The sequence below is a fragment of the Neomonachus schauinslandi genome, chromosome 14 (genome assembly GCF_002201575.2).
Source record: "Neomonachus schauinslandi chromosome 14, ASM220157v2, whole genome shotgun sequence".
NCBI lineage: Eukaryota > Metazoa > Chordata > Mammalia > Carnivora > Phocidae > Neomonachus > Neomonachus schauinslandi.
This window is the reverse complement of record NC_058416.1, coordinates 40,306,635-40,330,145: the sequence shown is the minus strand read 5'-3', so window position 1 is coordinate 40,330,145 and position 23,511 is coordinate 40,306,635. Positions and strand designations below refer to the sequence as shown.

At 38.8% G+C, this 23,511-nt stretch overlaps 1 protein-coding gene across 4 annotated transcripts in view; it reads right to left on the bottom strand.

The window, feature by feature from the left end:
• Nucleotides 1-322: 322 nt before the first annotated feature.
• B4GALT6 (beta-1,4-galactosyltransferase 6) overlaps nucleotides 323-23,511 on the bottom strand; it is a 68,576-nt gene continuing 45,387 nt past the window's right edge. For 3 of the 4 annotated variants that reach the window (XM_021686282.1, XM_021686283.1, XM_044920858.1), the window contains 6 exons: nucleotides 21,859-21,983; nucleotides 15,369-15,485; nucleotides 8,487-8,674; nucleotides 4,681-4,803; nucleotides 4,299-4,400; nucleotides 323-3,803 (listed from right to left, as the gene is read on the bottom strand). In XM_021686282.1, the coding sequence (XP_021541957.1) occupies nucleotides 3,656-3,803; nucleotides 4,299-4,400; nucleotides 4,681-4,803; nucleotides 8,487-8,674; nucleotides 15,369-15,485; nucleotides 21,859-21,983 (803 nt within the window). In that variant the 3' untranslated portion in view covers nucleotides 323-3,655. The remainder of the gene's footprint in view (nucleotides 3,804-4,298; nucleotides 4,401-4,680; nucleotides 4,804-8,486; nucleotides 8,675-15,368; nucleotides 15,486-21,858; nucleotides 21,984-23,511) is intronic. The other variant, XM_044920859.1, reaches the window with a different exon arrangement.

Below are 23,511 nucleotides of genomic sequence, written 5' to 3'. Positions count from 1 at the left end.
TTAAAAAAAAAACACAAAAAAACAAAAACCGACTCCTTAAATATCCTTCTTGATACAGTAGATTACTAACTGTACTGATGAAAAATATTTAAATATTACTGTGTCTTTTCTGAGTTAAAAACTATGAGATCACTAAATGTATTTAAACTGTTGCAAAGGCAGATGCAGTGGTCGCTTTATGCTTCTGTTGCCATTCTCGTGCAACCAAGGTATTCATGAACAGTTCGCCTCAAAATTAGGAAAACAAACACAACAAAAAGCCCAGATAACCCCCAAAAAGTTCCTGAGCAAAAATAATTACAGTGTCACACAGAGTCTTTAGAACATTATATTTCATAAAAGACAATGATAAAAAAGTACAAACATTTCCATGAGAAGCAAAAAAAAAAATGAGAGTACAAGAAATTACTAGCATTTATTTCAGTGCATTTATGTAGAAGCCTTTCAGATCTAATAAATAAAATAATCTTAAGTACACTTCCTCTTTCTGATAAACAACACTATGGCCATTTTAGATCTCTCAATTGGCATACTTGTAAATACAAGGCAACAAATCTAGAGTACTAATATTTGTCTGAAAAGTACACAGAGAAATATAACAGATACAAGCAGAGGCCAAATCAAATGACACAAAATCTGCTTTCACTTGTAGTAAGCCTCCAAAAGAAGGACAATACTGTATTGGTTATTTTTCCATTTTACTTTAAAATGGATATCAATATTTTGGTTGTAAAAGGAGTCTAAGCAAGTTTTTAACACGTAATTATGTATTTGCATAATACTGTAAATAAGCTTTCTGATCAAACAGGTTTTCACAAAATATGAGCAAATTTAAATGCGGATTTTAAAAAAATACTCATGTGTACCCTTTTCCCTCTCTTTTCTACAAACAGGCTCATTAATCATTACTTCTCTCTCGAGGTGAAAGGCACAACGTAACATTCCCAGTTAGTGCCACAGGGACCTCATAATAGCTCCATGTCCACATATATGTGTTTCTTGACTTTGAAACTAAGAAATACAACAGATAAGTTATCAGAGGATGTCTTTATAATTTTAGAAAGGTTTCAACTTGCTTGATTTGTTCAGAAATAAAATACTTTTTCTGTTGGCATACCTCGCATTGCACTTGATACAGAATAGGCAATCAATACATGTTCCCTAAGAAATCCACCAAACATAATGATAAAAAGAATTTCCATTTGCAATGTATTTGTTAATTTTTATGGAACAGATTTTCATAAAATGAAGATAACTGAGCAAAACTATCACTCTTCTGGAAACATGTAAGTCATTCTTTATAGGCAAAAAAATTTTAGGTATGCACTTAAAAAGCAAAACAAAGGGGGGGGAAAGCAAAAAACAAACTAATGAGATGATTTTCACAGGATGACATACCGTATTCAAAACTGAAGAGAGCAAAATAACATGGCTCACCCATAAAACAAAAATGGCTATTAGACTTAATCCAAGAAAATAAGGCAGATTCTAGTAGAACTGAGTTCTCCTGAAACTGTAAAATGTGTATCAAAATGAGGATTCCAAATGTGGGCAGCTCCACATTAAAAAGCAAAAAATATGTTTTACGAGTAAGACTCAGAAACAGCCCTAATTTTCCCCACAGTTAAAATATGTAAGTATTAAAAAAATATTTAAGTATTATTGGGTTAATTATGCTCTTATGCCCCTACTATCTTGTTACAAGTGATCACAAATGTTAACATTCCCAACCAACTTTCATTTCACCAAATTAAAAAAACTGCATTGGCTATGAGACCAAAATGAACAGATATACAAATTCAGAACAAATCTCTTACTTTTCAGAAGGTTTGATTTTTTTGTGATTTTGAGTACCACTAAAAAAATGGAAGGTAAATATCTTGGAAATATTGCTAGAGAAATAAATATGGAAAATTCTGTTTGCTATCATAAGGGAGAGTGATCAATTTTTTCAAAGTATAAGAATTTCAATTACATTATGATTTGGTTTGTGGTCATTTGTATTACTAATATTGCCATAAAAGATGATACTTCAAAATTAAACTTAAACCTGAGATAAATAACCATATTTCTGTTTTAGGTGAACAATCCATGAGGCAAATATTATCCCAACATCCCTCATAGATAGATTTCTATTGTTCTTCATTGTTTTTGAAGATTCACTTTATAGATAATTTTTTGTTTTAAATTTGTGAAAATATTAAGATATTTTCTAGAATCTTTGGTTAACTATAGTTGATAATATTCTAAGTAAGGATATTGTTTGGTTTTGCCATGAAAACTTCATCCAAATTTAAGATCAAGTAATATACTGGATGTCAGGTAGTGAGACCTGTTCTCAGAGAAGTGTCCTAGAACATCAATGCATTTAAATAACTGATTATATATTTTAATAGAATTCTATTAAATCATTTCAGTGAGGCAATTTTAAGAATACCAGAAATGTAATTTCTTAAAAGTGAAAAAAAAATATATAGTTCTAATAAACCTGGCCGACATTAAAGGTTCCCTTCAAAAACTTCAAATTCTATGAGTCTGAGAATTAAACTTAAAATTTGTCTTTATCTACTAAGCATTTATCTTCATAAAAATAGAACATTTAATTTCTTATCTAATAGTATAATTCATTTGTATATTATAAGTACTACTGGGTTTTCCATAGCTCATTCTTTTAAAAAAAATTGTTTTGATTTTTTTTAAATGAAAATTGTTTTCTGGCTCTTCTGAACTAGAAATAATGAAAGTGCTGTTCACTATGAATTAAAAAAAAAATAGAGTGTACAAATACACACAACCTCGGGAAGATTTTTTTGAGGCACAAAATCCCTGACAATTACACCAAAGATACATGAAAGACAGTTAATTAACATAAAGAGGTCCTTTATATCATGTTACGTCACAACGTTTAAGATTTTCTTGGTCATACTCATGCAATGTGCATAAACAATATGGTTGTGATTTAGCAAAATCTGATGAGATTGCAAGCAAGGAAAAAAACAGGTAATCCTGGTAGGAAGAAAAGTGGTCTAAGTCCTTTCTTCTTACCCTGTAAAACCCTAAGAAAGCTGTGACTTCTTCCACACAAAAGGCTGAAGATCTAAAGCTCAAAACTAGTATATAACAATTTACTGTAGGAGTTGGCTGTCAATTATTGACAGTTCCTTCATTTCACACAAGGGTTAACCTTTGTTTAGTGACACAAATTTGCATTGTTTTCTTCCATGCAAATAAAAAATGTCTATAAAAGTCCGATAAAGGCATAACCAATTACATGCAAAACTGCAACACATCATCTTTTTCAACAATTTGAACACGTTAATTTACATCACATATATACAAAACATGTTTAAACAGAAATAAAGCATTCTCTTGAATTAAATTATATATTTTAGTATAAAAATTTTCTCTTTGTAGGGAGCTCTCTTAACTTCCAGATTTCAGCAAGGGCATCGGGTGTCTGCAGGGCTCGCCGTGGGGGTGTGTCTCAGAGAAGAGGATGGGTGATGGTCTCTAACCTCACACTGTAAACAAGGGCTGCTGGCTCTTCTCACGCAGCAGGGCACCATGACACATCCATTCACTGACCTCCAGTAAGAGTAGACTCCCAGTTGATGATCCAGCATTGCAGTCTATCTTGCCATGAGAGCTACTTCTTTTAGTAGTCTTCAATTGGAGCTAACTCTGGCATGAGGTTTACAGATATATTTGTATACAACCTATCAACCAGTATTTTTGGCGTATATATTAAATTGTTCAACCCATCAATGTACTGACGCTCTTTTGAATATCTTAGTAATTTATACCTACGGTGTTAGAGAAAAAAATGAAAAATAACAGCAACACGTTCAAAAAGAAAAACTGACAACAAATATGCTCAAGGTCGTTCTTATTTAAAGCTTTTTCAATTTTTACTTTTCATACATAATTAAAAATCTTTTAAACCATCATCTAAATTAGCATTTTTACTAGTCTTAAAATGCCTCCTGAAAAAATTATTTTGTGCACTTACAACTTGGACATCCTTAAGAAATAAAATGTTTTATGAAATAATACATTTTATGTTAAGGAAACACTTTTTATGTAAATAGTTAACCGGGCTCTCTAATATAACATAAATACACATGTATTGCTCTTCGAAACAAGCACAAAAATATTTTACTTCTATAAAGAAAAATAAGATCAAGAGAAAATTCCCTGCAGAAGATTTTTTTGGGGCTGCAATGTTTTTTTTTTTAACAAATCTTTCATACATCAAATAATTCTGAAACCTTGTTATATGAAGGTGATAGTGAACTTACCGTCCTAAAAACTGGACTTCACCTCGATGGTGATGAGGAATAGACTTGTATTTTCCCAAGTCTCCCTCTGGTCTTGTTACATTATATCCAGCATAGTGAACTCTACAATGCATGGAAATAAAAATATAAAGGAATAAACTGTGACTAAAAATTGATTACATGAGTTCAACTTGAAATGCAAAAGAATGTTATCATTAGAAAGAGGTCAAGAATTTCAGAAGGCACTCTTAATGAAGAAAGGCAGAAACACAAAGTAGGATTTAGAAACCTCAAAAATTTTCCATCCCAAAAAATCTTTTCTTGGAATAGCAAAGTGCAATCTAACTAATAGAAAGGAAATTTATACAAATTCTATTATTAGGCAATTTGTATTTCAACATACCTGTTCCAAAGGTCATCATCTTCTCCTCCCCATCCCCAGAAGGCATTAGGAAAACCATTGATCTTTCTAAATTGTTCCACTGTCAGTCCACTTACACCACCAAAAAACTCTTTATATGGAAGACTAAAAAGAAAGACAGCATTCTAAAAATGAAATCAAAACAGTCTGCCATCTGAAATCAAGTTTTCAGTTTTATATGCGCTTTGCAAAATATATTCTTATTTTCCATATAAACAATTGTTCTGATTAAATCATTTTCTGGGAAATGTAAAGTACACCAAGAAAGAAAACATTTTCACAGTCTAGCAAAACATCTAAATGTGTTAGGTAAAACACAGAGTAAAACACTTGTGATAAATGAAATTTAATATTCAGTATTGTTACTTTGTAAGACTCACAACCCAGTGTTCAAAAATTGAGAAGACTTCCATACCAAAGTAAACTTGATTAAATACACCAATAGTTGTCAATGCAATGTTAGATGCTGTTAAGCTAATAAAGTGTTCTAAATTAATTGAATTATAAATGTGTTATTTGTTATGTAGACCAGGATAAATATAAATTAGTAAATATAACTCTAGCATTTAATTTTGAAATGACTAGCTGCCTGTTCCTGTAATAATCATACCTGTTTGGTATGATACCATAATACTCATGGATATTTACAAATATATTATTTTTGATGTACTAATATTTAGATAAATGACTTTTTGATTGAGATATAATAAACTTATAACATTGTATTCATTTTAGGTGTACAACATAATGATTTCACACACACATATATATTGCAAAATGATTACCACAATAAATCTAGTTAATGTCCATTACCACACACAGTTACAAAATTCTTCGTTTTCTTGTGATGAGAGCTTTTAAGACCCATTCTCTTAGCAACTTTCAAATATATAGTAGAGTATCATTAACTCTCATCACCATGCTGTACATTACATCCCCAGGGCTTATTTATCTTACAAGTGACCTGTGTACCTTTTAACCCCCTTCAGCCACCCTCCCCATCCCCACCCACCACTTTTGGCAACCACCAATCTGTCCTCTGCATCTATGAGTTTGTTTGTTTTAGATTCCACATATAAATGAGGTCATACAGTATTTGTCTCTGAGAAATGACTACTACATTTCCAAATCTGGATTTATTTTCCTTACCTTTCCCTAATTCATACTCCAAGGAATTTGTCAAACTAATTTGTTCCTTTAGATACAGATTGGTTTTCTGATCTCAAGGTAGCATCCCTAGACTTAGATCTGAATAAATTCCTGTGCCCCCAAACGTGCTAATGGGAAGCGGCAAGCCAGGGTCCCTACAGAGGCCAGGTCAATGTGGGAGGCCAACAGGGAAAACATGACCATGCACAGCATCCAGAAACCAAGCTAAGGGAATCCTGGCCAGGACGATGGCAGAGCTGCCTCAGAGAAGGGGAGAGAGCAGGTCTCATTGTTTTTGTGGGAGGACTCTCCTCTCACTCCCTGTAGGGAAGAAGTGCCGGGTGTCAGCTGAGGTCCGAGGTGGTCACAGAAGACGGGAGAAGCAGCTCCTGCATGGAACTCACAGGGTGCACAAGAAAGCGATCTTGGCCCCACTGGCCAAAGGCACCCAAAGACAATCACAGTGTCCCAGGAGACGGCACGAGGCTTACATTTGGGAAGTAAGGATTCTAGTTATAGCACCAGTTGGGGTTCAGTAGGGCTGATAAGGATTCATGGCACTCTTGGGTTTCCCATGCCAGTTAGATTATTCTTCCCTAAGTTAGTGGTTTGGGAGAAACCTGAGATCAGTAGATAGGTAGATATGGATAAATGTGTGTATGTGTGTGTGTGTGTGTGTGTTTTCATTAATGTGTATAAATTGGCAAGCACATTAATTCCATTTATTGTTCTGCTTAAGTGCAAACAACCGATTGCACTATACCCAGAATGAAGAAAGATTAGGTAAAAGGCAGGCATAACAAACTAAAGAAGAGAAAACAGAAGCTCAACAAAAAATGCAGTAGGATTTCTCTCACACTGACCCAGGGGAGAGAGTCACTAATCTGGGGACCGGAGCTTTCTGGTCCACAGCCACCATAGTGTGGGTGCCATTATGGGGCAGGGATGCTCCATCAGGCTTCACCCGTGGCCCGAAGTCTACCCACTACCGGCACTACTCCTTGATCTGCTGACATTCTCCCTAAGCTACATTCTAATTTCTACTCAAATTTCCAAGATACCCTACTAACTCTGGGATCAGTCTAGGTAGATATAAGTATCACATACATTAATACTTAATGTTTTCAAGTAAGAGAAATTAATTTAGAATTCTTAGCTTATATGACCTATATGACGCTTTTTAGTGAAAATCAGTTACTCTGAATCTAATTTAACTCTAGTGGGGGCTAACCAAAACTGAGTTTCCAAGAACCAGGGCTAAAACCCAGATTCTGAACTTGGATGATCTTCCCCAAGCCCGTGGTAACACTGGACTTGGGAGTTCAGATACTGTAATAATTAAGAAAAGGTTTTCTCATGATAATGACCAGCAAAAAAAAAAAAAAAAAGAAGAAGAAAAAAAAAGCATTCCTTTCCTGTTCTAGTGCTGATTCACCTGGCTATGTCCTTGAGACTTTTTGCCTCCCCCTACTCTGTAGGTCGGACAGCAGACAAAACTGTGATGTAGGTAACATCTCCCCTGCTCCAGGCTGTTCTGTCTTCTCTCCACTTCCATCAGCCAATGAGAACTGTGATGACGTGCATGCTTCAATGTCAACTTAAATTACCATCAGAGCTCCAATGACTGTTTACGTTTCAAGGTAGGTGCAGTCAGAGAGCAAGAAAGATCTGCCTCTTATTATTAAAGGCAAGACAAGAACCTGTAACTTAGAAAGAAGACACACTGCAGAGAAAGGGCCTCCTCCGCACTAAAACAAGTCACTGGAGCAGGGGAAGCAGGAGGGAGCCGCCACAGGGCGCCTGGGTGGCTCAGTCATTAAGCGTCTGCCTTCGGCGCAGGTCATGATCCCAGGGTCCTGGGATCGAGCCCCGCGTGGGGGGCTCCCTGCTCAGCCGGGAACCTGCTTCTCCCTCTCCGCTCATGCTCCCTGCTCATGCTCCCTGTTGCTATCTCTCTCTCTCTCAAACGAATAAATAAAATCTTAAAAAAAAAAAAAAAGAAGGGAGCCACCATGTGCGACCTGCACCTATGCAGGGCAGGTCCAGCATGTGTGATCTCCTACAGCCCTAGGGATGGACTCTATTGCTCCGATGGACGAACAAGAAAACCAACACGCAGAGACAGAAGGAACTAACCAAGTCCTATCACTGGTAGGCGTGCAACCAGAAAGTTAAGTCTACATTTGCTTGACACGGAACCCAGGTTCTCTTTCCCATCAACCCACATGCAAACCTCTGCGGGAAGAAGCACCTACATGGCGGGCAGGTGACTCTACATCCTGGCTCCCTGTGTGAGGACCAAGTGGAGTGAAAGATACTCTTAGGCTTTTAGGCCCTCTCAGATCCAGCCACATTAAGAGAGCTACCACTTCTGGGCACCTGGGTGGCTCAGATGGTTAAGCGTCTGCCTTCGGCTCAGGTCATGATCTCAGGGTCCTGGGATCGAGTCCCACATCAGGCTCCCTGCTCCTTGGGAGCCTGCTTCTCCCTCTGCCTTTCTCTCTTGCTCTGTCTCTCATGAATTAAAAAAAAAAAAAAAATCTTTGAAAAAATAATTAAAAAAAAAAAAGAGCTACCACTTCAATGACACAATTTTGTAAGTATGCTGTGTGCTATCAGGAGGAATGCATATTACTCACATATACATGTATTTATCCAGCTTTGCTGCAAAATGACGTGGCATTTCTCCACAACCATAATAGTTTCGGTCATTTTCGGGTAGATGATCCACATCATGGAAGATGACGCAGTCCCAGACACTGTCTTTCATGGCCTCTTTGAAGCCCACATTGAAGAGCATTGCACGGTTAAAAGGCTGTGTGCCAGTCTTCACAAAGGAAAACAGAAATGTAGTCAGGCTTTGACATCTGACTTTTCTCTATGGTTTTCTAAACTTGTTGAAGCATGGTCAAATAACAATAGTAAATACATCCAAATCAACTAGGTAACATAAAAAAACATACGTTAGGATCTTCAAATACACTGTTTAGATTTACTTATTCCATTCTTTTTTACTTTGGTTACATATAAGGAAACACTGTTATCTAGTGCATTCACAGAACGTTTCTGTTTTACTTCAAATACATCAGGATACAGATCATTTATGACCGGGAGAAAAAAATAAAACAATTAAAAATAATATAGGTTGTATTTTTTAGTGAAGCTTTCCCTATGTGTCAAGGCTAAGAGAAGCATGAAGTTCACTGGGACTGGACAAGCCCGTAGGCCTCCGCTTATGGAACAAGGCCAGCGAGAGCGAACTCTGTACTGTTAATGCTTACAATAAAGACAAACATTTTTAGAGACAAAAACAAGTGGAACTTATTACACAAAACCCAACTTCCTTTATTACAACCATTTCCTTTATTATTAAGAAAAATCTAGTAAAGTGCCCGGGCAACAAACACTTCCTGTTTTTATTATTCTTGCTTATGATACAGACCAAGAGCACTTTAAGGGACGAGAAGATGGAACTTATTACACAGAACCCAACCTCCTATGGAATGTCCACTTCCCTTCATTTATGAGGGAAATTATATGAAGGTGCACTGGCAATTAAATCACTTCATTCTGTATCTGAAGGAAATTAAAGAGCAATTACCCATGCCTTGGCAGTATTTCGCAAAATCATTTCCAAACTAGACAACAAAACAGGATGATGACAGAAGCAAATGAGATATACAACACAGTCATCACCAGAGGGCTGCCTCAGGATTGAGAAATGACTAATTTTTAGTCCCGAGTCCTGCACTAACTTGAGGTAACAGAAATCACTTTACTTTTTACAGCTTCCTTCTTCACCAATGAAAAAGAGAATAAAAAAGAAAGGGAGTTAAATTACAGTGTCATGTGTCACACGGGCACATCAACATCAGTGTGAACAAACTCCTTCCCTTTAAGGTTTTCAAAACTGTTTTTTATTAAATGTGGACAGAATATTTTATGGCTTATAATCAAAATAGTAAGTTCCATGTCTAACTCATCTTCATCTTCCAAAAGGAGAGCATCTCACCTCCTCTAGTAGTTTATTCCAGTACTTCTCTCCATATTGCAAGGTAATGAGAGTTCATACATTTCCTGGCTTCATTAACATTAGACATGGTCTCCCGACTTCATACCACGGTCACTGAGGATTCCCACCACCACACTCACTGCCCCTCCATCCATTTTCCCAATATAGTTATATCATAATTTTTGGCTTAACCAATAGTGTTTACATCATTAGGACTGCATAAATATTTCTTGAGTGCAGGGTTGCCTGGGTGGCTCAGTTGGTTGGGCATCTGCCTTTGGCTCGGGTCATCATCTCAGGTACTGGGATCGAGCCCCACATCGGGCTCTCCACTCAACAGGGTGTCTGCTTCTCCTTCTCACTCCCCCTTTCTGTTCTCCCCCCTTCTCTCTCAAATAAATAAATAAAATCTTTAAAATATATTTTTTTTTCTTGAGTGCCAAGTGAATTATGATTCTGTTTTCTTTTTCAAACTGGGATTAATAACCAGCTTCTGTTTTCTTAGTTTTCTAACTATTATTACTCTGTATAAAAGCCCCAATAGATATACCTTCTACTTACTAATAATTGATGTAATTCAAACACATCACATCATCTATCAATTCCTTTTCCACCCCCTCAAGCCCAATTCCCAGTCCCATTGCCCTGGATTCTTGCTCCAGTCTGGACTGGTTTGACCATTGGCATCTCTCATCCTAGGACTTCTTCATTCCTTAGCATCACCCCTGTCCCTGACTTGGCTCTCTCCATTTGCTGAGGCATGTCCTTCTGCAGCTTCCTAAGTAAGGGTCCATGGAAAAAAATATATATACATTTTTAGTCAATGAATGCTGGAAAATGCAATCAGTCTACCCTCATACCTGATGGACATTTTGGCTGGGTAAAAATTTCTAGATTAAAAATCACTTTCCCCTAGAATTTATTTTATTTTATTTTATTTATTTGTCAGAGAGAGAGTACATAAGCAGGGGGAGTGGCAGACAGAGGAAGAGAGAGAAAAGTAGGCTCCCTGCTGAGCAAGGAGCCCAAGGTGGGACTCAACCCCAGGACCCTGGGATCATGACGTGAGCTGAAGGTGGACGCTTAACAGACTGAGCCACCTAGGCGCCCCTCCCCTAGAATTATAAAGGCATGGCTCCACAATCTTCCAGCTATCAGCATTACTAAGAAGGTTCCTATGATCCTGATATATAATCACTGGAAATTCTTCCTACAGAACCTTCTTGATACCTTCTCTTTTTAATTTGTATTCTACAATTTCAAAATAACATGCTTCACAGTGGATCTATATTTTATTCACGTGTACATGTGAGTTCCTTCAATCTGAAGACATGTCTTTCCTTCTGGGAAATTTCCTTGTATTATTTCTTTGGTCATTTCTCCTTCCACTCCCTCCTCAGTTTTTTTCGCTCTACTTTTCCAGAACTCGGAGTAGCAAGTCTACTGCTAATTGTGAGCAGGGAATTGTGACAGCACCGCACAGAAGCCTTCTCTGCTCCGGGACGTCAGGGCCTCGGCTGGAGGATCCGCTCCCAAGGGGGCTCGCTCACACAGCCAGCAAGATGATGCTGCCAAGCTGGTTTCCCCTCCACAGGGCTGCCTGAATGTCCTCATGACCTGGGAGCTGGCTTCCCTGACAGTGAGGGATCCAAGAGACCAAGGCAGAAGCAGCAAGGTCTTTCATGGCCTGCCCTCAAAGTCACATGCTGTCGTTCTTCCAGTTTGGTTGCCCCTGCAAGTCAGCCCATATTCATTGCAGGAAGAGACCACACAGGGGCCTGGTTACACAGTGGCAAAAATCCTTGCAGGCCATCTTGGAAGTGGTTACCCCATGACATACTGGTACTGACTGATCTTCTTAATTTCTTATGTTTTGGTTCTATTTTAGGAGTTATTTTCTTAAGTTTATCTTCCAGCCATTCTATTCAAAGTTTTGTTTTAGTTAGGGCATTTTCTTTTACATAACATCCTTATTCTGACCACTCTTCCTTTATGATGTCCTATTTTTGCAGATTCATTATCTTTACTCTCTTGATTATGAGCTTTTGTTGCTCTTTTAAGATGTTCTCTGTTTCCTTCATTGCCTCTGTTCTCTATACTCCCTCTTGTTGGATTGGTTTTGTCTCCTCTTGTGCAAGCTTTCTTCAAAATCTGAGAAGCCTTGGCATTCGTGCTTGAGAGTGAGGCACTAAAAAGCTGGGGAGAGTCTCCACGTAGGTGTGCGAGGAGGACTGTGGCATCCCACTCTTGACTCAAACACATACACCACACACGCACACACATGTGCACAAGCAAATCCCTAAACCAAACTAAAACAAGAAACCAAAAGCCCCATTCCTCTCCCGTCCTCCACGTTCTTGGCCTAGAAAATGGCAACACCCTTGTTCAAGACACATACCCTGACACTGCCGACAATTCTCCATCACTCACAATGCACATCCGATTCCTCAGCAGTAACATTACTTTCCAACCCAATGTAGCCAGCCAAAGCCCACCAGAGCTCAGCCCCTGCTCCGCCACCACAGCTGCGCAAGCCCACGTCTCCTCCTGCCTGGACATCTGCAAAGCACTGTAGCCGCCCCCGTCTATGCCCTTGCCCCACTCCGTCTGCTCTCACCACAGTCCTCTTTTCAAAGCCTCAGTTAGATCATGTCATTGCTCTCCTCAAAACCCTCCGGTGTCTTCCAGTCTCATGTGTGATAATCCAGGTCCTCACCCTGGCCTGTTGGGCCCTCCATTATCTGCTTCACACGCCCTCTCCTCCTCAACACTGTCCCCCACCCATCGCCCCAGCAACGTCCAGATGACCTCTGCACAAACACACCACGCACTTGCCTGGAATCCACATCCCATCACATGACTCAGGGCTGCCCCAACTTCACCTCCTCCAGGAGGCCTTCCCTGAACACTCTGTATAAAAGAGCACATCTCCCTGCCTTTACTGCTCTCTCCGCCCTTTTAGCCCCGAGCACCTCCTGACATATGGCAAATTGTCCATCTCTCCTCACCAGAACGAGGGGTCTTGCCTTGTTGTGTTCACTGCTGTATCCCCAGTGTTGAATGAAGGAAAGGGCTTTACGGAGGTGATAAGGCAATGAGCTGGCCTCTTCCTTTGGAAATTTCTAAATATTAGATTAGGCATCTTTTCCCTGGGGCTAATCTGTTTCTCTAACAAAGACACTACTCATGCCCTGCCTCAGTTGGAGGGGTTGGGGGGATTCATACCTAACTGCTGGCTTCAAAAAAACAGACAGAGAAAAGGCCCGAGGGTCCCTAGGGTCAGCATGCAAACTTACTTAACCTCTCTGTTCTGAGGCCCTCCAGCTGAGCTGGGCCAGCACAGTCAGGACTTTCTCTGGTGTGGTTTCTCCAGAGGATAAACTTAAACTTTCGTTTTTTACAAGACACAATGGAGTAATCACCTGGCAACATAAGCAAAGATGAGGAACTGGGAATTTGATTGTTTTGTAATCAAACTTTTAAACAATCCTGTTACTTTAGCCCAGTAATTCAGTATATCTGTGACATCTTTCAACTGCTAAGATCCACAGGACTTTGTCCAGCAAACTGACACAATGCTTGTCACAGGTACCCTCAACGAGCACATGGGTTTGAACACCCTCTGCTCTACGAAGGGACTCATTAGTGCCCCATCTGCTTCCTGGCTTCCAGAAAAGTGCTGAACTCCCTCAACGACCATCTCTTTGTCCTTCTGGCTTAAAAACTTTTTTTTTTTTTAAGTTTTTTTCTTTCACTCTCATTTTTAGGAGTTTGAAAAGGAGAAGTGGTAAATATGTGTACAATCTTCTATATTTAACTAGGAGTTCCAAGCCTTTCTTCAATTGCTTAGCACTTCTGGGCACCAGTCCAGCAGAAAAATCACTCTTCTATTTCATATGTGGTAAAAACATTACCACCTCAAAACCACCCACTATTAAAATACATGGGCCTGAACTAATATTGATCAAGGCTGAGATTTAGACTTAAGAGGTTTGTAAAATATGGATCTTAGCTGCTGTGAAGGTTGCTTCATCACGTACACAAAATAATTCAGTGGTGCTGGACTCTCAGAAGAATATGCCTTCAAAAACACAAACACAGTGCCCTCTTCCATAGCTCAGCTGGTAGAGAGGAGGACTGTAAAAACATACGCAGACAGCTGACCTCCCAGCACATGAGGAGACTGAAGTTTCAAAAAAGGAAGCTAGAAGTTCGTAACTCCGACTTAGAGGTTTTTTAACTATGGCTACATGAAAGAAGCTCAAAATTTTGATTTGTTATGAGGTAAAAAAAAAATTGATTTTCATAGTATAGGTTGTTACATTAAAAAGTACATCTGCACTATATGTATCATTGTGCAGGAACAAATCACCTCAAAGGGTGATTTACATACAGAGAAGTAAACGTTGTAATAAATACCGAGTATTTCCAGGGGAAAAAATAGAGGCAAAAAGCTAAGAGCCGATCTAGAATAAGCCACAAAGGAACTGGGAAAACATATTATATATAATAATCTTAGGAACAAAATTTGAGTATGTCCACAAAAACAAAAAAAAAAAAACCAAAAAAAAATACCACAGAAGCATCTAATAATACAAGCCTGGTCACTTTCTGTATACTGGTAAGTAAGGAAATCCATCTTCAGTCAGGTTTCGTGTGAGTAAAAAGGACTACCAGGACAAAATGAGGTTATCAATGTCAAAACCAAAAGTACCCAAATTACAATATATTTGAAACACAAACAAAATGCACCATTTTAGAAATGCTACCTAAAAATCACTGATAAAATTCAACAAGTACCCTAGTGCTTGGGAGGTGGGGTAGTGGAAAGATGAGGAAAGAAATCCCAGATGATACTTTAAGTATAAAGCTAGGTAATGACAGAAGTGGAAAAAAACAAAAGTATGGTAAATACCCTCAAAGGTCTCAAGTAAGACTGAAAGAAACTGTATATATGGAATACTGAGACATGAAAAATAATTATAGAGAAAAAACCAGCTGATAATATAAAGAATAATTCAAAAACAATACTTCATTTTCATAGGTACGACATGATGATTAAAAATTACAGGAGCACATCAACTGATAAATGGATTAACAAAATGTGGTATATGTAACATGCTCAACCCCAAATAAGAATTTACCCAACTATAAAACCAAAGATTCACCTTAAGCTAAACATTTTTAATCCCACCATATCTAAGAGTTTATTAAGTTCCAGTATACTCAGTTACCATTTTGAAAAATATTCTCATCTAGAGGAGCCTGGGTTGCTCAGTCGGTTAAGCGTCCGACTCTTGATTTCAGCCCAGGTCATGATCTCATGGTCGTGAGATCGAGCCCCACATCAGGCTCTGCACTGAGCATGGAGTCCACATGAGATTCTCTCTCTCTCGCTCTCTACCCCTCCCCCCACTCATGCACATGCTGTCTCGCTCTAAAAAAAAAGAAAGAAAAGTTTTAAAAAATTTTTTAAATTAAAAAGAAAAAAAAAGAAAAATATTCTCACCTGTTCAATGACATAAAAGGCAAATTCTAGCCTCTGCTTCTGGAGCATTGGAATCAGATGCAAGAAAAAAATCGGAAGATGTTCATGGCGATTACGGAAAGGAATGAGAACTGCCACCTTTAAAAACAAAATAGTCACATATGTAAATAAATAGAGCAGCAAGCCCTAGAGGTAAAGATAAAAACTGATCCTTAAAAATTTCTGAAGGTTTAAGGGCGCCTGAGTGGCTCAGTTGTTGAGCATCTGCCTTCGGCTCGGGTCATGATCCCAGGGTCCTGAGATCGAGCCCCGCATCGGGCTCCCTGCTCCGTGGGAAGCCTGCTTCTCCCTCTCCCACTCCCCCTGCTTGTGTTCCCTCTCTCGCTGTGTCTCTCTCTGTCAAATAAATAAATAAAATCTTTAAAAAAAAAAAATTTCTGAAGGTTTAAGGGCGCCTGAGTGGCTCAGTCGTTGAGCGTCTGCCTTCGGCTCGGGTCATGGTCCCAGGGTCCTGGGATCGAGCCCCACATCGGCCTCCCTGCTCAGCGGGAAGCCTGCTTCTCCCTCTCCCACTCCCCCTGCTTGTGTTCCCTCTCTCGCTGTGTCTCTCTCTGTCAAATACATAAATAAAATCTTTAAAAAAAAAAAATTTCTGAAGGTTTAAAAGTCCCACCTTTATGGATTTTCTCACCAGAGATCAACAGTGAGAAAAGACAGACATGGCCCTTGACTTTGTGCCACTTAGGCTCTTGTGAACCTGGGGAGGTGTAAGTGGGCTCTGAGGGCCACTCCTTAGATTGTGGTCTTTATTCTAGCAACACCATGGGAAATCCTGGAAAGATTCATTAAGAGTGATAAAATCCCATTTGGGGATGGGCAAAGACTACCATGGAGAGTAGACTGGAGAAACCCCAAAATAGATTCAAGGAGCTGGTTAGGACATTAACGCAATTAGTCAAGAGGCAATGGTAGTTAGAACTAAGGGGAGGGTGGAGAAGAGGAGAGGTACATGAATTTTTGAAACATTTAAGAAGTAAATTAACAGGGGGCGCCTGGGTGGCTCAGTCGTTAAGCGTCTGCCTTCGGCTCAGGTCATGATCCCAGGGTCCTGGGATCGAGCCCCGCATCGGGCTCCCCGCTCTGCGGGAAGCCTGCTTCTCCCTCTCCCACTCCCCGTGCTTGTGTTCCCTCTCTCGCTGTGTCTCTCTCTGTCAAATAAATAAAATCTTAAAAAAAAAAAAAAGAAGTAAATTAACAGGACTGGTTTATGGATTAGATAGAAGAAGTCAGGGGAAGGGATGTGTCAAGAGTAACTTCTAGGTTTTAAAGTAGATCATAAATAATAAATTCCTGGTTTTTAAACTAAATTTAAAAGAGATTCCAATTGAATATCTATTATCCTACACGTGGTTTATCTGGCCTAGAATTATATTTGAGAAATATAAGGGATATATCATAGAAGTTTCATAATTATATTAACATCTTTCATTTAATCAAAATGCACAATTAAATTTTTGATACATGTCATGTTTATTTCAGTGGTAGGATAATACTGAGTTTAAAATGAAATTGATAATAAAATTACATTAAAATGTTAAGCTTAACAAAAAAAGTACTGTAAGCATCAGCAAAGAGAGAAATTTATCCTTTATAAACAGCCAAAGAAATGTGTTTCTTACATAATCTAAAGAACAAAAGAAAAAACACATATATGGAAATTAAATGGTTTCTCAGTAAATCGATGTTTCTTCTAATAGGAAAAAAAAATGTATTGGGACTCTGAAAATCAAGATTAAAACACAACATCTATATAAAATGTGTTCATATAAAATAAGAATAAATGAATATCATCAATCATCACATATTCAAATCCTCTATTTCCTGGATCCAAACTTTGTCATACAAGCTACGTTGCCCTACAACTTAGATTTGCCCTTTAAAAAGATGAAATGTTTTCTAAACATGACTTTTCTTAGCAATTTCTGAGCTAAGCTGTGTTTATTGTAATTGTCAATTTTCTAATACAAGTTGAAATTAAATGTTTTATACAGATTATAAATCCCCAAATCATTGGATTTTCGAAGAACATAACAGTAAAAATATACTTAAATTACAATATCAATGTGTCACTCTATATTCCAATTTTAAAATACAGTCAACCTGGTTATAACAGAAAGTCTTGTAGGAACATTAAATCTGGGACTTCCTGAAATTTCACTTACATCAAATAATTTTTACCAGTGAATGAATAAATGCAAATAATTGAAAAGGCGTAGGTTTAGGACCTAATCCTATTTGTAAAATCAGGACATGACATTAGATATAGTCAACAGAAAATAGTAGCATTCACTTGTGTATTTTACATTACCAGGATCATAAGTGAGAGAAATTTTTCAGTTATTAAAATAGTTTTATTTTTAAAAAGCCCACAAAAGATAGTTTAGCAAAACTGAGAATGTCTAATCTAGAAACGCCACCACTAATTTTCCCTTAAATGCTGATGAGGTAGCAGGAAGGCAAAAGGGCCGCTATGATGCTGTTCTCCTCACGTTCACACTGTTTCATATTCGGTCTGCTGGTAGGAACTCAGAGGCTCTGGTGCCTCTGCCAGCCCCACTCTGGATCCCATTCCTGTCTGGCTCTCCCATAAGGCACCTCTTGAACTGAGAGGCTCCCAGAGCAAAGCTACCCCACATCTAAGAGCTGCTTCCACCCCCCCAGTGACTGGGGACTGCTGGTGGGAGTCAGTGTCTGCTGCTGGTGCAGCCCACACTATGCCCAAATCAATACCACTCCCAAACCCATTAGGGACCCCTAGGTTCACTCTCAGGAGAGTGATCTGCTATGAAAAGTCAAAGGAGAGAAGGGAGTCAGATGGCGAGCGAGATCAGATCCCTACCACCGGCCTTACGTGAAGCGAACAGCATGATAACTTCTGCAGAAATAAGCATCAAGCTTGCCCTTCCTCATTTTGAATTTGGCCACAAGTTAGCCACCTAGGACATAATGTAAATGGGCCATAAAAGCAGTTAAGGAGAATTATAGATATTTAAGGAAAGAAGCTATTAAACGGCTGCCGAGTCCATATTATTTAAACACAATTACACTGAGTGATGAGTTGAACATATAAGAATAAACAAAGACAAAGTCATAGTCCCTAATTCAGTCATTTGTCCAATGAAGCATTTAAAATATCAAGAGCTGGTTTTCTTTCGTAATCTTATAAAGAAACACAATATTAGAAAAGAAATTACCAGTGTCTTGGCAAATTCAAAATAAGCTAAACTGTTGTCTTAACAGCAAATAAACGTCCATATTTTAATGAGACAGCTATCAAATATCTTGACTATGCCTAAAGCGAAGTTTTTATTAAAATAAAGCTAAACGGTATCGTAAAAATTCATTTGGCATGTCCCTTCTTGTGGCTGTGGAATGACATTCTTAACAGTCTACAATTTATTATCTATAAAATGAAGATCTCAGTGTTCTGCAATAATCTATTTCGAGGGTTAATAACCTCTGTTTCAGGACATTTCTTATGTGTACCCTAATTTGCTGTTTGAGCCATTCTCTTGTTGATGCATTTCCAGGGGAGACACACAACATCTGGTCATTATCTTCTGCAAAATAACACTTCATCTTCATGAATCTCTCTCACCACCTCCTATTCAAGCAAAATTATCCCATTCAGTTTGCACTCACTTTAAATCACTAATCTTACTGAATTTATGCACCTATTTTTCTTACTTGCTTATTTTCTCTTATACTCACCATGAGGAGATTAGCAAGAAAAGTGTTTACTACATACATTTTCCCCACCAAGTATGTGTCCTACTTTCAAACTTTGAGCACACCAGCAGCTCCGGCGTCCCTAAGTGACCCGACGTCACACTTTGCCTCCAGCCAGGGCACACTGGTCTCTGCCACTGCCGAGGGCAGACACAGCAGAAGCCACTGTGCTCTCATTCTCCTGCAGGGTTTCCGGCTCCCTCTTCCTCAGCCTCCCCATTTCCAGTGTCTACAGAAGCTTCTCAAACAGGAAGCACTTGATAAAAAAGGCAGGTTCTTGTCCCTTCCCACCAATAGCATCGGGATGTCTGAGCACTACGTTCAAGAATCGTCATTTTTACCAAAAACCCCGGGTGGTTCTGCACAGGTGGCTAAGACTCGTCTCTGAGCCATCGGGGATGAGAAACGGAACGTGCCGCGGGCGGCTGCCTGGTTCTTTAAGCCTTTAGGTTTTAGACGGAAGAGGTTCAGACCCTCCCAGCCCCACCCCCCAGAATGGAAAGGCAATGTCACAGGTGAACACTTCACTTTTAATGTTAGGAAAAGCATCACTATCTTCGCCTTCCAACCCCCCTTTCCAACCTCTATAAGACCTCCAAGGTGGGCTGAATTTTCCACTTGAACCTCCAGTGTTGAAAAATACCTGAGAATTGCTGAAATCACTAGATTTAGAAGATCTCTATTCCAATTAATTGGCCATCAATGAACTCAGTTGGTATTTTTTTTTTTTAAAGAAAAAGAACCTCAAATAATAAGAATCAAGTGGGTAGCACATGTTTAACATAACATGTTTCTCTTCCTCTCACTCAGCTCTGTTCCAAGACAGGAATGGGACATTAGGAGAATGTAAACAGGTTGCGGGCAGGGAGAGGAAGGGAAGAGTCCTTACTTAATTATTAATTAGTTAAATATGGCAAGTTCAAGTCACCTCTGAATGATGTCCAAATTTCCTCTCCTACCTTTAGCTGCATAGCTCAGAACCAGGAACTGTATTCTGAGAAGGGCCTGCGTCAAGTTGAAATAAGAGCAGCATTACCATATGGTTCCTAAATAAAATAAGCTTATTTTTAGATCCTTGAATTAGCTTGCTCCTGGGAACTCCACTTCCAATACTGTTACTTAGTCATTCACATGGAGTTTACGGTCTACTAAAATCTTTAAACAGGAACTACTTCTGTGTGTGATATACCTCCCAGAAAATGAGAAGAAGGAAACAAACCAGAAAATTTAAAATCCAGTGTCTGATATAGACCAACGAAGAAAGAACAAGAATACTTAATTTTTTCAATCCCAAATTATTTCATATTACCGCACCGTGCACACCTGAGCAGTATGCCCACATAAATACTTCTGAGGACGAACCGCCAACGCTACCCCACAGCTATTGTGATTAATGATGCTTTTTTTCTTCCGTTAGCATTCAATATACACTCATCACCCAAGTAAGAAAAATCATTTATTTGCCCGGGACATTTTTTAAAGGTAGAATTGTGTAAATTAGGCCCTGTTTTATCTACAAGTGTGAGAAAAATCAATCATGAAATATGAAGATTCACTTATTAACAGAATCTGACAACTGTAAAATAAATGTATTTGCCAAAATTTGTACTGGAATCCATTTAAGCAGCCTTACACCTTGTTTGAGGCAAAAACCCAAACATTTATTTAATAATTTGTCACAAGGCATTTATTTATCTCATAACCTCAATTCAACAAAACTGGGTTTAGTGCTTACTTTAGACAAGATAATATGCTCTGCGTTAGGGATGCAGATATAAATAACATACTCCCCCAAACACAGAGTTCAAGGTCAATTAAGTCAGAGGGCTTTTATCTAAATTCTCCTTCTCAGCGGTGATTTTTGTGTACGAAAAGACAAATATTTTAGAAAAATACTAATACTGAAGAGAGGAATTGAAAACTCTTCCCAAATTAAGGCTATATCACAATCCTTGAGGATAGAACGTTTGATTTAATCATATGTACTTTTCACTTGAATTATGTGAATGCTACTTCCTACTCAAACATAACCACCTTACAGGAATATGCACTCACTAGCCAATTTCACAGTACTGTGAGCAACTCTAATTTAAATCACGGTTTTCAATTTATTTTAAGCAGCAGAGGCAGACCCATTCCCTTCTAGTTTTTCAAATAAGACATTAATTAAAACTCTGACATGTGTCAAAAAGATAAAAAGCTAGTGCTCTGCCTTCTGAAACAGAGGTGAAGGACCCAAAGTTTTCCTTTTTGTGTCCCACAGGGAACTCTGAGCGCCTCTTTTAAGATTCTGGAACTTTGAGGAAAGCCAAAGTGAGACCCACCTGGAAATCACAGTTCCAGGACTTGGTGGGGCTAGGCCGGTGGGTGACAGTAATTGTTAGGGATAGCAGCAGAAGACAGAGAAAGAAGGAAACAGGAAAACAGGAAAAAAAAAATCTGTTTTCCAAGCCAATCTCAAATGAGGTACTTATTAGCAGGATCTCCAAGAGACAGCACATGAGCACATATTTTGTAAACACATAGGTATGCTTAGAGTCTTCAGAAGTAACACTATTAAATCATACTTGAACTGTGATACCTACACATTAAATACAAAACTTCTGAGGTCTTACATTTTCAAGAGACAAATACATTTCACTGTATATTCTGAACCAAGCACACTTTTCCTCACTCAGACGCATAGTAACAATTACATTACTTATGAAAAAATTTACCTCACCTTCCATCTGGGTTTACAGTCTTTAGGCCTCCAGTGACCTCCTGGCTCAATATCTAAATCCTTGGAGAAGAGTTGATGAATTTCATCAAAACTGATTTCACTTACATTGACATTGAGGAATCCCCCTAGAAGGTCAAACACGTGAAAACTGTTTTAATATGAAGCAAGACAAACAGCAGTCAGTAGGGTATGGCATAACTTAGTTGCCAGGACGGTACAGTTTATTCCTCTTATCACCACATAATTGTTAGTATCACCCCCTTTTGGTTGTAGTCTGGATGATACATTATACCATCACTCCACTCTCTTTGGTAAATCAGCCAAAGTAAATCAAATTGTTGAAATCTTTTGCTCTGAGTACTACAGTGAATATTTTACTATTCTTTGGGAAATGTTTGCATGTCATTACAAATTAGCTTATTATTGTAATTTTGCAACTTATTCAAGTCTTTTAAAACTACTCTTAATTTCAACATAATCAACATAGACAGCATGAGAGCACAGTACATAAGAGTTAATTAAGCAGTTAGATTGGCAGGGAGCCACCAAATCCTACGTTCTGTGCATTAGGAACACTATTGAACTTCTCTGTGCCTCAGCCTCTCTCTCTGTAAAAGCAGATGGTGATACCTGCCTCCCAGTGTGGTTACATCCACTAGATAAAATAGTGCATGTGAAGGATCAAGCACAGCGCCAGCCACAAAGGTACGCACTCAACAGACGTTAGCTATTATTACTCTCCTCTATTTTACTCACGTTTCTTGAGAGAATTTGCAAACACAACTCAATAAATTTATATTTTTAGCACCTACCCAGTATCCCCTTGATATGCAAAACTGGAAAACTATAGGCTTTTAAGATATTCCTGGTCTACTAGGCATTCGCTCTCTGAATTAACAAATATATTCCTGGAGGTGTTTTTAACTAGTAGCTTCTCTGTTGTATACCACTGAAATAGGAATGACTCTTGGATGGAAAGCCATTCCCATTAACTCAATCAAAAACAGAACTAAGAAGTTACAGAACTAAGTTCTGTCTCGCTGTTCATCTCATGAAATGCGTACCAAGAAATGAGGTTTCCCACTTCAAGTCCTCTGAGCCTGAGTGGCCCTGATTCCACATATAAAATCTTCAGCTCCTCTTGGAGAGAGCCTTTTTCCTTCCTCCTGTTGTTCTATATTCTAAGGCTTTACAGCTGCCTCTCTTTCCATCCCTCCCTTCTTCCCAAGTAGGCCAGAATACCAGCAGTTTCCACTAAGCACTGAGGCATGCCATGGGGCGCGTGGGTGGCTCAGTCGTTAAGCGTCTGCCTTCGGCTCAGGTCATGATCCCAGGGTCCTGGGATCGAGCCCCGCATCGGGCTCCCTGCTCCGCGGGAAGCCTGTTCTCCCCCTCCCACTCCCCCTGCTTGTGTTCCCTCTCTCACTGTGTCTCTGTCAAATAAATAAATAAAATCTTTAAAAAAAAAAATTCATTAAGCACTGAGGCATGCCAGAGAGAAGTATTTCAAAATACAAATGTCTACATTTCAAAGGGTATGCTGGAAAAAATGTGCAATCTTCTCATGTCTGACAGTTCTCCTGACAATGTGGTCCTTTACAACCAAATACCCAGCCTTTCATGTGACAAGATTCACCTAAAGGAAAGAGTAAC